The sequence below is a fragment of the Anarhichas minor genome, unplaced genomic scaffold, assembly GCF_050575085.1.
Source record: "Anarhichas minor isolate MPS153535 unplaced genomic scaffold, ASM5057508v1 ptg000017l, whole genome shotgun sequence".
Classification (NCBI taxonomy): Eukaryota; Metazoa; Chordata; class Actinopteri; order Perciformes; family Anarhichadidae; genus Anarhichas; species Anarhichas minor.
The window spans coordinates 11,147,488-11,163,201 of record NW_027466463.1 but is presented as its reverse complement, the minus strand read 5'-3'; the positions used below and the strand labels follow the sequence as shown (position 1 = coordinate 11,163,201).

Genomic DNA, 15,714 nt, shown 5'->3' with positions numbered 1-15,714 from the left:
CAAATTTTACTAACTGGTGTGGGTGCTTATTCTCTGATCCGCTTGGTTGTGGTGTTCTTAGCATGAGTTTTCACTAACTGTTTTTACGGAGTTTCACATCTCCTGGGAAAGTAATTGATTTGGTCTGATTTGCTTGAGGTAAGAACCTTGATTAAGAAACCTTGCGCTGTGCTTTGTCTGTGTGCCCTTTCCAAGCTTGATTTCTGCATGCTTTTTGGTGTTTCAGAATTGCATACTCTAACTAATTAAATGCTTTTTTACATTGTGCAGTTTTAAGTTATACCGGGAACTTATCACAGAGATAGAATGTCATTTTTGTATCGCATCATATAATAGTTTGTCTTTTTTTTTTAATCACTATATTATTGACCCACCAAAGTTATTTTTCTTTTTTTCTTTCAAAGTCACCTCTGAAAAAGCACAGTGGAAGCTTTAAAAAAAAAAAAAAAAAAGAGATTCATATCAAGAAAGGAGAAAATGTATTTTCCCGGTTACCCCCGAGATGTGGTTCTCCGTATATGGTAGGGGAAGTAAGGTGATGTCATTAATGAAACTGTCTCATCAATCTTTTTCAAGAATGCAACACCCCCTTCCTCTTCACCGCACAGAGTGCCGTGGCAATGCCTACACAAGCTTAGTCAAGATTTGCAGGGCGAGTTGGAGACGCAAAAGCACAAACAGGACCTTGCTCAGCAGCAGATTCGGACACTAAAGAGAAGCTACACAGAAGCCCAGGATGCTGTAGACCACCATGAGGCTGGTGTTCAGGCTCTGCAGGCGAAACTAGCATCTGCAATGGCAGAAATCCTGGCCAGTGAACAGGCTGTGGCCAGAATGCGCAATGAGCTCAAGCTGGAGCAGGGGCGCTCAAGGGAACAAGAAGAGGAATATGGCCGTGGTGAGGCCACCCTCCGAGCCCAGCTAAAGGACAGTGAAGATAGACTCCGTGATATAGAGGCCAGCCTCTTGGAGAGAAACCAGGCCCTCAGGCACCTGGAGCGCCAGCAGGCCCTGCAACGGGACCACATGAGAGAGATACAGAGGCTGCAGGAGAGGCTGCAAGAGGTGACTGCTCGGCTAAGTGCAACTGAAGAGGGTCAGGCACTGAAAGAGGAGCGCCTGAGGAGGGAGCAGCATAGCATGCAAGAGAGTCACGAGAGTGAAAGGCAGAATCTGTATCGAAGATTAGCCGAGGCTGAAACGGCACAGAAAGAGATGGAGAACCGACTGTTAGAGGCTGAGCAGCAGGTGGAGGCCCTGTTAAGAGGGAGGCAGGCCTCTGGAGGAAGGGAATGCAGGGAGGAAATGCTGAAAGTGCAAGTGGAGCTGGCCCAGAAGACCGACCTGGTAGAGTCACTGAGGGAGAGTATGCGTAGGCTAGAAGAAGAGAAAGGCCATCTCACTTGCCGCTGCCAGGAGCTTCTTAACCAGATTGGAGAAGCAGACCGTGAGGTGAATAAACTCCGCAATCGTCTGGAAACGGAAGAGGCTGATTACTACACCCTGGAGCACTCGTATGAGAGGGCTACCCAAGAGTTTCAGAAAATAAGCCAGTTCCTCAGAGAAAAAGAGGAGGAGATCCGGCAGACTAAGGAGATGTATGAGAGGCTAGTGGAACGTAAGGAAGAGGACTTGAAAGAGGCCCTTGTTAAAATGGCTGCACTTGGCAACAGCTTGGAGGAAACGGAACAGAAGTTGCAAGCGAAGGAGGAGCTTCTTTGTCAAATGAATCAAACTATCTTAGATAAGGTTGAGCCCTGTAGTGCTGAAAAAGATCTGAAAGCCAAGCTTGTGGTTGCAAAGGACCGCATAGCAGAGCTAGAGCAGCATCTCAATGCCCTGCAGCTGGGCTATGCTGACCTACGTGTAGAAAGGCAGCAAATCCCAGAACAGAGCAAGAAGTCGAGGCTTAAAACATCGGCCTCCTTATCAGCAAACCAAGGGCTCTTACTCTCCTTTGACAATACAGCAAAGACGGATAACTTCCCAGATGATAAGGAGTCTCAAGCTAAGAGACCAAGGATACGTTTTTCCGGTATTCAGTGCCAAAAATACATAAATCTAGAGGGCCTAGACACGAGTCACTTGAGCGGTACCTTTGCAGACACGAGACAAAAAGTTAACCAGGATGTAAATGAAGACATCCATTTAAGTGAGGAAAAAATGTCCTCTGATATCATCTTATCTCACAGTAGTGACCCAGAGAAGTTCATCTCTATCATACATTCCCTAGAGACTAAGCTGCTAGCCACTGAGGATAAACTAAGAAACCTCACACAGAATCTAGAAGAGCAACCATCCATCCAAGCAGAGGACATTTCAATGACCGATCCAAAGATGACCGAAACAAAGCCTAACCCTGATAAGGAGTTAAGTTGTGAAAGTGGGATACAGAGTAGTGCTGCCAATAAGCATTATGCCAAGGCACTGGCGTGTGTGGAAAATAGTCGAGAGAAAGTCGGGACTATTCTCAGAGGCTCTCATGATACCACTGATTCACAGCTGCACTCATTGTCAGAGATAGAGAACGATTTGTTCAATGCATCACTGTACATCCGACAAGGACATAAGAATTTGGAAGAGCAGTCCCCAGTTGTCCATCAAAATCAAACCCCAGAAGCTCTAGATAAAGAAGCTTTGCACCTCTTTGCCAAAACGTTGTCGTTTGAGGCAGTCGTTTTGAACAAGATGGCTTTGTTAATACAGACTTCAAAGTCTGACATCTTACAGTCTCTTGCTGAGATATGGAAAGAGACGGAGAACATTAAAACGGGTGACAAAGATTGCTTGGCTATAGTTTATGCTGATGTCTTGACCAGGAAGTTGATGTTGGAGAGTTCATTCTGTAAAGAATTGGAAAAAGCTAAGACGGACGATGCTAAATCCAAAGACGGCAGTGTTTCAGCTGATGCAGATGTTGACGCTACAGTTATCTTTAACACCTTCATTAAAGCAGAGCTAGCCTACTCTATTCAGAACCTTAAACTTTGCTACGAAGAGAAATTCAAAATACTGAAAAGGGAGTTGACGCATGCCCATGATAACCTGCATCAAAGGGAACTGGCTCTGAAAACAATCATTGAAGCTTCCAAAAGGCCTGATTTGAAAAATGTCATAAAGGAAGTCAAAAAGAACTTTGGGTTTAGTAAACCGAAATTAGCAGACATTCGCCCCCCTGAACTTGCTCCCTACATGGAGCAGATTGAAATGGAGGAGGCTAGAGGCTTGGCTGAGGAAATTGTAGACAGACACCTGGCTGGAGAAATGCCCTCTTGTGGTGTCGACTCAATTGAATCACTGCAAAATGCACATGACTACCTGGCTAATGAGCTTCAAAGACAAGCAGCAATCCTCCATAAGTATGCTCAAGAGATAGAAAGTGGTGAAAACCACCCTGGACTGGCTAAAATGATCCATGCTCTTCTGGGCCACCAAACTTCACATCATTTCACAAGTACCTCTCTCTGTATGCGCGAAGCCCTAATCCAGGCTCAAGTGGCATATGTGGCGTGCAGGCTACGGGCCCTGCATGAACAAGACTTGGGCTGGTGTAAACAGACCGGTCAGAACATGGACGCTCTCGTCCAGCAGCATGCCCGCAATGTCGGTGCAATCCAAGAGAAATACGAAGCATCCCTACAGGATGAGCGCCAGAACTTCACGCAAGCAGTGTCCACTGTCCAGAAGGAGAATCATACATTAAAGAGTGAGATCAGCAAACGTGTGAACCAGCTCTCCCAGCAGCAGAAGCAACTGGCTCTCCTGGAAGACCATTTTAAGAAGGAGACTGAAGAGCTGAAGCAAAGGCACATGCAAGAGCTAAGCCAAGCAGAGAAAGGCCGGGCCTCAACCGAGCTGGCCGTCATGGAGACGACAGCCGACAGCCAACGAAAGCTAGAAGTTCTGCTCGTGGACATGGGCACCATGGAGGAGCGACACGAGGGTCATGTGAGGAAACTGGAGGAGCAATTTGAACAGAGGATCTGTGAGCTCGAGCATATCCACAAACAGGAGATTAAAAAGTTAAATTCCCAGTATTTGGAAAACATTCAATGTATCCAAAGGCACCAAGAGAACAAAAAGGATCCTCGGGTTTCCCACTCGTTTCCTTGTGATGAGGCCGCGACACCAATGGAAGAGGAGGAGCAAGGGAAGAGGGAGGATGCACAGACCGTTTCAGAGTTGGACTCCATGGTGGTTCTGAAGGACCGTGTCCAGGAGCTGGAGGCTCAGATGAGCACCATGAGGGACGAGCTGGAGAACAAGCACCTAGAAGGAGACGTGGCCAGCCTGAGAGAGAAATACCAGAGAGACTTTGAAAGTCTTAAGGTTTTTGCTCTTTTATTTTACTTTAGTGACTTTTTTTTTTTAAATAAGTGAGAGTACTAGATAAATAGTAAGATAGCTTAACAACAATCTGCTTTTGTTTAGCAATCTGCCGATGGACACAGAGTGTTTGGAGTTGGGAAATGGTGTGATTTGTAAATTATTTGTAACCCGAACCCATAAAACTTGCAATCGAGATTGCATCAGTTGGCTTGCATCCCTAGAGCCATACTAGCACCGTGGTTGTAGGGATGGGAAGGTCTGTCATTCATCCACAACTTTCTATTTGTTTGTTATATTTATGACAATAAACATTCATTATCTTGTGAAATATATCCACATCTACGAGATGGATTGGCACAATATTTGGCATAGACAATCGTGGCTCCCAGGCGGTGCTTCCTGTGAATGCTGATGCCCTGAATTATCTTCTAGTCTTATCAACTATTGGATGGATCGCTGGGACATTTGGTGCAGACGTTCATGTCCCCCCCCCCCCCCCCAAAGTCAATTGAGTGTAAAATGCCTCGCTTGCCAACAAGATATCGATATTATAGTATTGTATTAACAAACATACCATTTCCCACCTTCAATGATGGAAGGAAATTCAGTCTATTAATGACAATTATGCAGCTTTCATTCTAACATAGCTGGCCTTCAAATCCTAACAAGCTTGCATGGCTTCTATCACTAATTTTGCATGACACACCATGTAGTCTAGTGAACTATTAATAGATATTGCACTGAAATCTATGGTCACTAATTAAGATTATAGGTTGTAAATTCAAAACACATTTTGTGATAACGAATTGTTGATCCTCTCCTCCACTAGGCCACGTGTGAACGTGGCTTTACAGCAATGGAAGACACCCACCAGAAGGTAGTACATGACCTCCAGAGGCAGCATCAGAGGGAGATTTCCAAACTTATGGAAGAGCGAGAGAGACTATTGGCTGAGGAGACGGCTGCCACAATTGCTGGTAAAGACGACTAATTATTTAATTATTACCACCAATTATTTCTGTACTTTAAAACACGACCAACATTCAGTCATCGAATGTGTGTGATCTATCTTAAATGTAGCTATCGAAGCGATGAAGAATGCGCACAAGGAGGAACTGGAGAAGACCCATCGGTCCCAACTGAGTGGATTGAACTCTGACATTGATGAACTTCGCTTACAATACGAGTATGTTTTATACTTACAAATGAGAAGTAAAAGAGCTGACTTTTTCATTTGACTTTTTCTTTGATTTAAAAAAAGTCAAACCCTGAAAACCATATTCATGTTTTTCCGATGAGTCCTCAGGTTGAGAAAAATTGTGTCACTTTATAGTATGGGTTAGGGGGATGGCAAGAGACATTTTGATTAACTGGAGCAACTTTTTAAAAGGCTTTTGGGAAAGTCATAATAACAAGTGAAAGACCCACTCATGTCTAGGCTGGTTTGGTAAACATCAGATGAGAATTGGTGATATTGTGATGATCTGACTGTCCAGGGAGGAGCTGCAGTCCATCCAGAGAGAACTTGAGGTGCTGTCAGAGCAGTATTCTCAGAAATATCTGGAGAACGCTCACCTGGCCCAGGCACTGGAGGCCGAGAGGCAGGCCCTCAGGCAGTGTCAGAGAGAGAACCAGGAGCTGAACGCTCACAACCAGGTTTGAATGCCCATCTATGCACAAGTACATACAAACACATTTGTGTTAACGGGTCAAAACACACGTTTATTCTGTCCAACAGGAGTTAAATAACCGACTGACTACAGAGATCACTCGGATGCGCTCCTGTTTCAGTGGTGAAACAGCGCTGTCACCACTTACCCAAGGCAAAGATGTGTATGAACTGGAGGTATGTGTAAACACACACACACACACACACACAAACACACACGATTTGATCTTAAATCGTATGATTGTTTCTTCTAGGTGTTGCTTCGAATTAAGGAGTCAGAGATCCAGTATCTTAAACAGGAAATCCACTCTTTGAAAGATGAACTGCAGTCTGCGTTAAGGGTAAGCAATTTATTGAAAAGTGTGTTCCTGTATTTCATCATGTCTTATAACAGCATTTGAAAAACTGAGAGGCCTTGTCATTGGTTTGATTTCAACAGGACAAGAAATATGCCACCGAAAAATATAAAGGCATCTATACAGAGCTCAGCATTGTGAAAGCGAAGGCTGACTGCGACATCGGCAAACTGAAGGAGAAGCTGCTCATTGCCACAGAAGCTTTAGGCGAGAGGACTGTTGATGGAACGGTCACATCTGGATACGGTAAATAGGAAATGTCCATTTAATCAGTACCACTGAATTAACCCCAAAAAACTCTTTGCATCTCCAAAGTTTTGTAAGTATGGAAGCCAGTCGGGAGTAATGACAACCTCTTTTGTCGCTGTTGTTGAGATCTGGAGAACGTAAACGCCTTTTAAATTGGAAAATTAAAATGGGATGCACATACAGTTTATTGTTTATAGTGTCCCTACATACAGTACCTCAGGTCTTTAGCGACCCAGCACTTATATAAGTCACATATTTAAATCATATTGCTTGTAAAATTGACTACTACCAAACTATTATGCTACTTTAGTTAATGATAATAGCATTCACTCATTGTGTTTTTAGATATCATGAAATCAAAAAGTAATCCAGATTTCCTGAAAAAGGAACGATCAACAGCCTCCAAGCAATCAAGAGGATTAAGGTCAAAGGTGAGTTTCGAGTTGAACAAAATAGTTTTTCCTTCCCGAAATTACAGGCATTTTGTACTTTTGGAGAAGATTCCACGCACTCTCTAAAGCTACCGTTTCAGTTTGCTGTGTGACGTGATGTTGACGCTTTTGTCGCGCAGACGTTATCGCTGTTAATTGTTGCAACGCACACTGTAGAAATGTGGTCCACAGTTGGTAGCGACGTTTTTCCTGAAAGTCTCTTGTCCTGTAAGTTTGTCATCTGTGTGTTTTGTCCGTCAGTCTATCACTGAACAGGTCTCATGGGATAGCTGACACCCCCATTGTGGGGTGATTCCCCCCCAACCCCTGCCCTGAGATGTGCTGTAGGTATAGCATGATGTAGAGCAAAGCATGCCCTTAACATCCTCGCATGATCTCCACCCCCCCCCCCCCCCCTGCACCACCAAAGCTGATTGTAGTAGCTACCTCTTAGTTTAATGTCACAGACGTGAGCATTAGCAGTTCTTAGGCGCTTTGTCCAAAAGCCTTTCTGGCTTAACACTTTAGGAAAATACACTTATTTGTATTCTTTCCGCGTGTTAGATGAGGGAAACGATACCGCTCTTTCCCCTGTACGGTAAATATGAAGCTACAGTCAGCAGCAGGTTAGCTGTAGCTGAATACTGGAAACAAGGGAGATGGCTGTAGCCAGGCTAGTAAAATACAAAATCTGCCTACCTCCCCCTTGTTAAAGATCACAAATTCCACGTTATCTCATTTGTTTGATTGATACAAAAAAAGTGTGAAAACAAAAGTGTTAATTTGAGAGGTGCAAGTAGGTGGATTTTGTTTCATTTGGGCCATGCTAGCTGTTGTTTTAAAAATCCAACATCTAATGAAAGTGTTTCAGCTTACCCATAGTAAGCATTTAGTATTTAACAATGTCATTCACACATTTTCTGTGAGCTGACGGGCAGAACTAAGTTCTTTGGGTCGTGAATATTGGTGTTGCTCATCAGTGGACTAATGAACTATCTCAGGTCATTTTATAGAGGAATGAGAGCGCTCTTTTTATTTTATTTTTTTATGGAACATATCTCATATGTTCCAACATTGTTTTGCTCTGTTAATGTAAAAAGCCTTTCTGTCATTGTCATCGTTTGTCTGTTTGTGAGTTTTGAATTTATTTGTGTATTGTGCGCACCAGTACCTACCGTTATGTGGCATGACCATATTCCATCTTAACACACTTTTTGTCTGTAGATCTCACATTGAGATTAAAGTATGTCCTCCAGAGCAGAAAAACAAATTCCCATTTTGTGACGTCTGTGCTTTTCTTGTGTGTTTTTCTAACATTCTTCTCTGCCCACATTCACCCTTATCATTAATGAACAATAAATTACTTTCTCCTTTTCCTTTAACAGAGCCTGAAAGAGGGACTAACTGTTCAGGAGCGTATGAAGCTTTTTGAGGCAAAAGATTCCAAAAAGATTTGAATATCAGGAATCTGATGTGTTTCTTTTTCTCTTTCCTGGCCTTGGGGTTTTTTGGTCAACAGCTGACGACTATTATTGGAAATGGAAATACATTTATCAAGGTCAGTTTTAAACCTGGACCTGCTGCTTCCATGCCTCTGACAAGTTGACATAGTTTTTTTTTTTTTTATAAATTTTTTTTAAGTTTTATTGAATCAATCCTGTATTAGGTTTCTTTAAAGAAAAATCATATAATCTGTCCAAATAGGGAGATGTGTCAAATAAGCTGCGAGAGGGATACATGACAGTATTTTTACTGATCCTCCAAAATGCCAAAATAGACAGCAATACACAGTATGAATAATATATATTTCCCTATACGAATTAAGTATCTGCTGTATTTTATTATTGTTACAGTTTCTATATCTAATAATTTGTATGTGTTTAATGTTGCACCAGTTCTGTTGTACATAACTACTGGATATATGTAATAGTATGGTTTGCTATTGATTGTTGGGGCATCTGCTGTACTATAACTATGGTTTGATTGATAGTGGAAAATAATGTGATGCTTAACTTGCTTTTGTATGAGAGTTTTATAAAATGGAGTGTCTTGTGTGTGTGTGTGAAGGGGGAAAAGAGGGGTGGGATTGCACTTATCACTTGACTACTTGAGGAAGCTTCTTTTTTTTTTTTTTTTTTTTTGTCTCAAATTGGTTTAGTGACTTCAAATCAATTATTGCAGTGCAACCAAACATCCTGACTTATGTCAAATTTAGTGAGCAACTGTGACTTGTTAGTGATACTGGATTTTTTTTTTTTTAAGTTTCTTAAAACCTGGATTTGTGTTTGCTCAGTTTTGACTTTGGTGTGAGAATATCATCTCAGAAAAAAACAACTATATAGGACTTTGCATGACTGTACAGTGTCATTTGAATTGCAGAATGATCATGTTGCATCATTTTCCTACTTAATGCTGTAGTGTGAAACTCTTAACACTAATGAGCTTTGCTTTTGCAAGTCCTACTGTTTAGGTGTTGAGATTGAAATGTTTTACTGTAAGCAGCAGTCTTTAAGCACTTGGCCCGACCCCTGACCTCTCACTAAAATCAAGCCTCAACTGAGTGTAGAATATAAGCATCCACGAAACCTGTGCAGCTAAGAATACACACTGTATAGTATTCAAACCACGCCTTGTGTGTATGTATATGTGTATCTATATATGCATATATACTGTATGTGTATGTATATTTACATATGTATGCATGCATATATACTGTATGTGTATGTATATTTACATATGTATGCATGCATATATACTGTATGTGTATGTATATTTACATATGTATGCATGCATATATCTGTATGTATGCATATATATATGCATGCCACACAAGACTTCTGTGTTTTGTTTTAAACTTGTACCTTGCTCATTAGCTCTATATGAAATATATATATGAATATTTTTTATTTTCGTTTGAATGTATAATGTCAAATAAATGAAGTGTTTGGAAATCTTGGAGTAATATTTTTTTTTTTTCCTTCAGCACATCCACTCGACCTTTCACAATTAAATAAGGGGAACAACTTGACAAAATATAAACTGGGCTGTAAATCTGTGTTATGCCACTGTCAACTGTAATTAATAAATTATAAGTCCAAATGTATGTATTCAGGGTCATATTTCCCCACAACATGCTTTGCAGCTTTAAGTGGCACAGGGTTGTCTCCTGCATCACTTTTTCATTTTACAAAACGATCAATTTTGTGTTGCTGCATCCGGGGGACCGTTAGCAAGCTAACCGTGTCAAATCATGTTTGTCTCTTACTTAATGATTGGTGTGGTGATATACAAATGCAACTGGTCACAGGAAATTATGCATTTTAATTTGACGTTAATATTAATGTGAATTCTTTAGCACATTTACATAGAAAAATGTTTTTTGGAATTACTTAATCGCAACTCAACAATCAAACATGAAAGTCAGTAATCGGTTAAGTAAGCATTCATGGATATGTAAAAATGTTTGCAGAAAACATAAAAACATTGGCCCTCGGAGGAAAGAGACTCCGTGGACCAGGTGTGGCTCATGAAGCTGATGACCCAGATCCTGCAGAAAAAAAAAGAGCTTGGGTACAGGAAAAAAAATTGTGACTGACTTTTTTGACTTTTCTTTTACATGCTATACTATGACTTTTTTCGACATGCTATACTATGACTTTTTTCGACATGCTATACTATGACTTTTTTCGTCATGCTATACTATGACTTTTTTCGTCATGCTATACTATGACTTTTTTCGACATGCTATACTATGACTTTTTTCGTCATGCTATACTATGACTTTTTTCGTCATGCTATACTATGACTTTTTTCGACATGCTATACTATGACTTTTTTCGACATGCTATACTATGACTTTTTTCGTCATGCTATACTATGACTTTTTTCGTCATGCTATACTATGACTTTTTTCGACATGCTATACTATGACTTTTTTCGACATGCTATACTATGACTTTTTCCGACATGCTATAATGACTTTTATTAATATTTTGAAATGTTTATGAATTTTTTCATGGAATGCCATATTATGGCATTATTATAACATATTTTATAGCAGACTATACTATGAAAGTATTTCATGGTATATACTTTGACATTTTTATGACAAATCAATTCATTTATTTTATTTCATACTATACTATGACATCTTCATTTCATACTATATCACTAGTACTACAATACTATTAGAGCTGCAACAATCAGTCGACTAATCAAGTTGTAGATCGACCAAAAAATGATCGCTAACTGTTTTAATAATAGATGAATCGTATAAGTAATTTTTCATGCAAAAATGCTGTTTTCAGCCACTCAAACAGACTTCCTGATTTTCAAGAAATTACATTAGGACTTTGAAAAACTGGAATGGACATTTCTCAGTATTTACTGACATTTTTAGACCAAACGATTAATCGACAAAATAATATATAATATATAATCATTTAAAATTACATCAAAAATTACCAAAACAATTCACAATACACTATACAGGTCATGAACAGATAATTGTGGGTATGTTGAAATTATTATCATTTGGTTTAGCCAATTAGCTATGCCAACTCATGTTCTCCACCTCTTCCTCCCTCCTCATTGTGTTTTAAAGCATCGATCAGTCTGACCCAGAAAGCGTCCTGTTCCTGTGGTTTCTGAGGCCGCAGCAGGTAGGTGTTCTTGTGTACGATCTTGCGTAATCGTGTGTAGGGAGACAGACAGTGTTCAGGTATCTCCTCCAGGAACACCAGAAGCAGGACATCACTGCCATCACATAAAAGCCTCAAACTGGCCAACTGAAACTCCACAGAGCACCACTCACTTTGGAGGAAGTGACGTGTTACCACACAGATGGTGTGGCGAGAACTGTGAATGGCGGCCTCGATGTTCTCCAGAACAGCAGCGCCGGGCCGGAAGTCTCTGTGGTGAAGGCACAGCCTGAGCCTCGGTTCACCACCAGCAGGCCTCTCTAGATTGGGCACCAGCTCTTCCATCACCCAGGCCTCATCCTTGGAGCAGTAGGAGATGAATGCATCATACTGGAATTTGGTCCCTGCTGCCCTTCTATGTCCACGTAGTTTTGCCCTCAGGACGAGCAGCAGGTAGCGCAGAGTGGGGCCATGTGTGTGCCAGGCCAGACACACACATACAAACAACATGTCCACCACAGAGCAGGCGATGAAGAGAGTGAAGGAAACCTGATCATAGGAGCAGGCCTTATCGTCAAACTGCCACAAGAAGGCAGATCTCCTGTCATTGTCACAGTGCAGGCTGTACAAATAGGACACCTAGAGAGAATTTAAGAAAGTTTTGTACTTTTTGTTGGTTTACAACATACATTAATACTTATCACAGTGTCTCCAGCTATTACCTGTGTATGAGTGTTGTGGATGGCCCAGGTCTTGAACCAGGCATTATCACAGGTACAGGTAAGTGGGTTTTCTGTAATGTCCAAAGAACGCAATCTGGAAATACATAAATATACACCAAAGTTGCAGATTTTATTCAATTTTAATTCACACCAAATATCTATATGTCAGTACAGGTAAAGTTGACACAGAAGAGGTACCTAGATTCTAAATTTGTTTCTATTTTAGTGATGCAAATATGTCTATTTATTTGACAAGTAGAATTTGAAAATCAAAATGTGGTAGAATAGGTGGATTTTGTTACAATTGGACAGAGCCAGGCTAGCACTCTGCCCTGTTTAAAGACTACTGGATGCAGCTTTAATCGTTACCGTACTTGCATAATAACGCTCAAAAGTTAGGCAAAATTTTTGAGCGAAGACTTGCATGGCGGGGTCCCTTGACCTCTCACCTCAAGATATGTGAATGAATATGGGTTCTTTGGGGTCCCACGAGTCTTCCCTTTACAGACATGCTACTTAATACTAATCTAATGCAGTTTTGGTTTAAGCATACTGGGGTCCCTAAACAGTCTTGGAATTGCATTCATTCTAAATTTAAAATCGAGTCTTGTCAACTAATGAGCCCAATTGTATCCATGTGTGATGATGTTAGTCCCTATAGAGGCCATTTCACACAGTAATACTATTTTTTTGAACAAACTAGTGACCTAGGGCATTCAGAGGATGAATGGTATATTGACAATCAGGGGGTTACTGAGCAGTTTCCAGAGCAGGCGTGCTCATCCCTCTAATTGGTGAAAAATGCAATTCTTGCAGAAATCTTCAGATACAAAATTTGTCTGGTTATATTACCATATAGTAGCCCAATCTAGCAACACTGACTGCTGAGCTCAAATTAATCTTCAGGTGTCCAGCTGACCCCCCCATAATAAGCTGTTTGCTCGACATTTCAGTAGCTCTTCTACCTTGGGAGAGCATCCAGCATAGTTTTGTCCATAGTGTGCAGGTGGTTTGACTGGACTTTGAGAATCTCGAGTGTATTATCTGGTGGCATCAGGTTAGCAGGCAGAGCATCAAGGTCTGCTCTGTAAAGAATCAGCTCCTTCAGATTTTTCAGAGGGGACAACACTGTGCTCAGGTTGGTCGTTCTCATAACAACACCAGCTATGTACAGGTGTTTCAAATTGACCAGAGGAACAAAGGCATCGGGGTGGAAGTCGAGCAGGATGCTGTGCCCGATGGCAACAGAGATAAGTCTACGTTGACCTTGGAAGAAATGCGGTCCGATGATACCAATGCCTTGACCCCCGGGACCCTGGTAGTTCATCTCCAGATACTCCAGGGTTGACATAGAAGAAAGACGGATACAAATATGAACAGATTTATACATAAAGTGCATCACTATTTTTAACAATTGACTCTCAAAAAACAAGTCATACCTCCAGAGAAGTAAGGTTTATGAAAGGAGCTTCATAGGATTTAAAATTGAGGCGGTTGTTGTACAGAACAAATTTCCTCAAATTGATCAGGCCAGACAGAATATATGGTGTCAGCATCTTGATCCGATTCCCACTTAAGTCCAGGTATCTAATGGACAGATGAATGTGTTAAATAAATGGACAATGAGAAAAATTGAGGAAAGATGAATGCACAAGCAGGGAATATTACATACGTAAGGCTCGTCAGGTCTCGGAAGGTGCCGACTTCGATGAAATCAATAATGTTTAAGCTGAGGTTGAGCTTCGTTAGCCTCCGTAGCTTACTGAAGGGCTTTTTGGTGATGTACTTCAGCAGGTTGAACTGTAGGTAGAGCTGCTCAAGTCGAGTTAGGGCACTGAATACCTTTGGTGTCAACTCAGTGATTTCATTTTCCACGAGAGACAGGCGAGTCAGACTCTTCAGAGGGACGAACCAGTTGGGGTCAATGTCGCGGATATTGCTCGTGTCAAAGCTTAAAAACGTGAGGTGGGTCAGGCCTTTGACTGTGTCCCTCTGAATGTCGAGCTTATTATGATTCAGCTGCAGCATTTTCAGGCTTCGGTAGCCGTCAAATGTAGTACGAGATATCTGCTTCAACCCACAGTTGATGAGATAAAGTTTGCTCGTATTACCCCTACCCAGAGACAACTGAGCAACATTCCCAAGGTTTGCATCCTCAATAACAACCACGGGTGGAGTGTCACAGTCCAGCAGGCTGTAGTTAGCCCGAGGTAACCTGGATCCTTTTAAGTCAACCTGTATCAAATTAAATGAAGAGAATAGTTATTTAAAACTCATTAAAAAAGAAACACTGATATTGCATGAGCAACAAGAGCACATACCTCAACTTTCTCAAGCTGGTCCATTCCTTTTAACATTCCACAGATAGTCAGTGGAGATTTCTCCACAAACAAAGAAAACGCAACCCAAGAGAGATTTTTCTTTGTCTCCGCCAAGAGTCCCACCAGCACTTCTGCTTTAACTCCCTGACAAAGCAAACTCTTCAGCCTAGGGTTGGAGGCAAAAACATCAGCCTGCAGCTCCAGTTTTGAGTTGTTGGACAGCCTGATGTACTCAAGGGCAGGGAAACAGCTCACATTAACCCTCAGGATGTTGTTTGCGAAAAGGTCGAGCCGCAAAAGAGTGGCGGAACCACCAGAGTCCCCACAGCTGAAGGCCTTGAGCTTGTTCAGGGACAGATTGACTTCTTGAATGGCTGGAAGGGACTTAAAGATACACGGAGAGATTGTTGCAAGTACGTTGTGGATCAGAAGCAGTGTTTGTAGCCTGGTGAGTCCATCAAAGGCATTAGAGTGAATGTGCGAGATGTTGTTGCAGGTGAGGTTGAGACATTCCAGGACGCCCAAGCCTCTGAATTCTCCTCCTTTTAGAGAGAACAGCTGGTTCTGGCTCAGGTCCAGGCGTTTAAGCCCAAGCATCTGACTGAATGATCCAGGGGGGATGACCCTGATCTTGTTCTTGGACAGGTTGATGGTTGTTATGTTATCTGGTATCATGCTAACAACATCAGAGAGGTTAGCGATGTTCTGGTTGAAGCACCATATAACATCTGTCATGGGGAAGTTCAGAGAGCACCCTTTAAAGCCAAAACCACAGCAGGCCGAGGTGTTGAGCAGAAGCAGGAAGAGGACAGCTCGCATCATCTTTACTTGACAGCTACTTTTGCACAGATCGCACTGAGGTCAGTCCAAAGCAATCTAAAAATATGTTAAGATAGAAAAGCAAATGAGGAAGTTAATGGGGAACACCATCTCACAAAGTAGCTGCACTGACATTTCCTTTAAGAGACAAAAGCATTTTAACCTACAATAGCTGAGT

The 15,714-nt window shown here is 41.6% G+C and overlaps 2 protein-coding genes across 5 annotated transcripts in view; one reads left to right on the top strand and one right to left on the bottom strand.

Annotated features, from left to right (window-relative positions):
* The window catches only part of LOC142951776 (myosin phosphatase Rho interacting protein), a 46,758-nt gene extending 35,355 nt beyond the window's left edge, over positions 1–11,403 (top strand). The window contains exons 17-26 of one of the 4 annotated variants that reach the window (XM_076093575.1): positions 577–4,329; positions 5,159–5,306; positions 5,410–5,515; positions 5,826–5,985; positions 6,068–6,175; positions 6,253–6,339; positions 6,438–6,600; positions 6,949–7,034; positions 7,296–7,378; positions 8,420–11,403. In XM_076093575.1, the coding sequence (XP_075949690.1) occupies positions 577–4,329; positions 5,159–5,306; positions 5,410–5,515; positions 5,826–5,985; positions 6,068–6,175; positions 6,253–6,339; positions 6,438–6,600; positions 6,949–7,034; positions 7,296–7,328 (4,644 nt within the window). In that variant the 3' untranslated portion in view covers positions 7,329–7,378; positions 8,420–11,403. The remainder of the gene's footprint in view (positions 1–576; positions 4,330–5,158; positions 5,307–5,409; positions 5,516–5,825; positions 5,986–6,067; positions 6,176–6,252; positions 6,340–6,437; positions 6,601–6,948; positions 7,035–7,295; positions 7,379–8,419) is intronic. The other 3 variants (XM_076093574.1, XM_076093573.1, XM_076093576.1) reach the window with 3 other exon arrangements.
* Positions 11,133–15,539, bottom strand: LOC142951777 (uncharacterized). The gene is made up of 6 exons (XM_076093577.1): positions 14,718–15,539; positions 14,069–14,631; positions 13,836–13,983; positions 13,362–13,732; positions 12,397–12,490; positions 11,133–12,313 (listed from the first exon to the last, which is right to left on the bottom strand). Exons 1-6 carry the CDS (start codon positions 15,537–15,539, stop codon positions 11,585–11,587), a joined length of 2,727 nt encoding a protein of 908 aa, XP_075949692.1. The 3' UTR covers positions 11,133–11,584.
* Positions 15,540–15,714: the final 175 nt, after the last annotated feature.

Bases quoted from the DNA above. Each gene is read 5' to 3' on its own strand.
- LOC142951777 (XM_076093577.1), bottom strand. From the start codon at position 15,539: ATGATGCGAGCTGTCCTCTTCCTGCTTCTGCTCAACACCTCGGCCTGC. The intron at 13,733-13,835 runs GTATGACTTGTT...TCAACCCTGGAG, and splicing joins TAAACCTTACTTCTCTGGAG to TATCTGGAGATGAACTACCA. The intron at 12,314-12,396 runs GTAATAGCTGGA...AATTCTCTCTAG, and splicing joins TCCACAACACTCATACACAG to GTGTCCTATTTGTACAGCCT.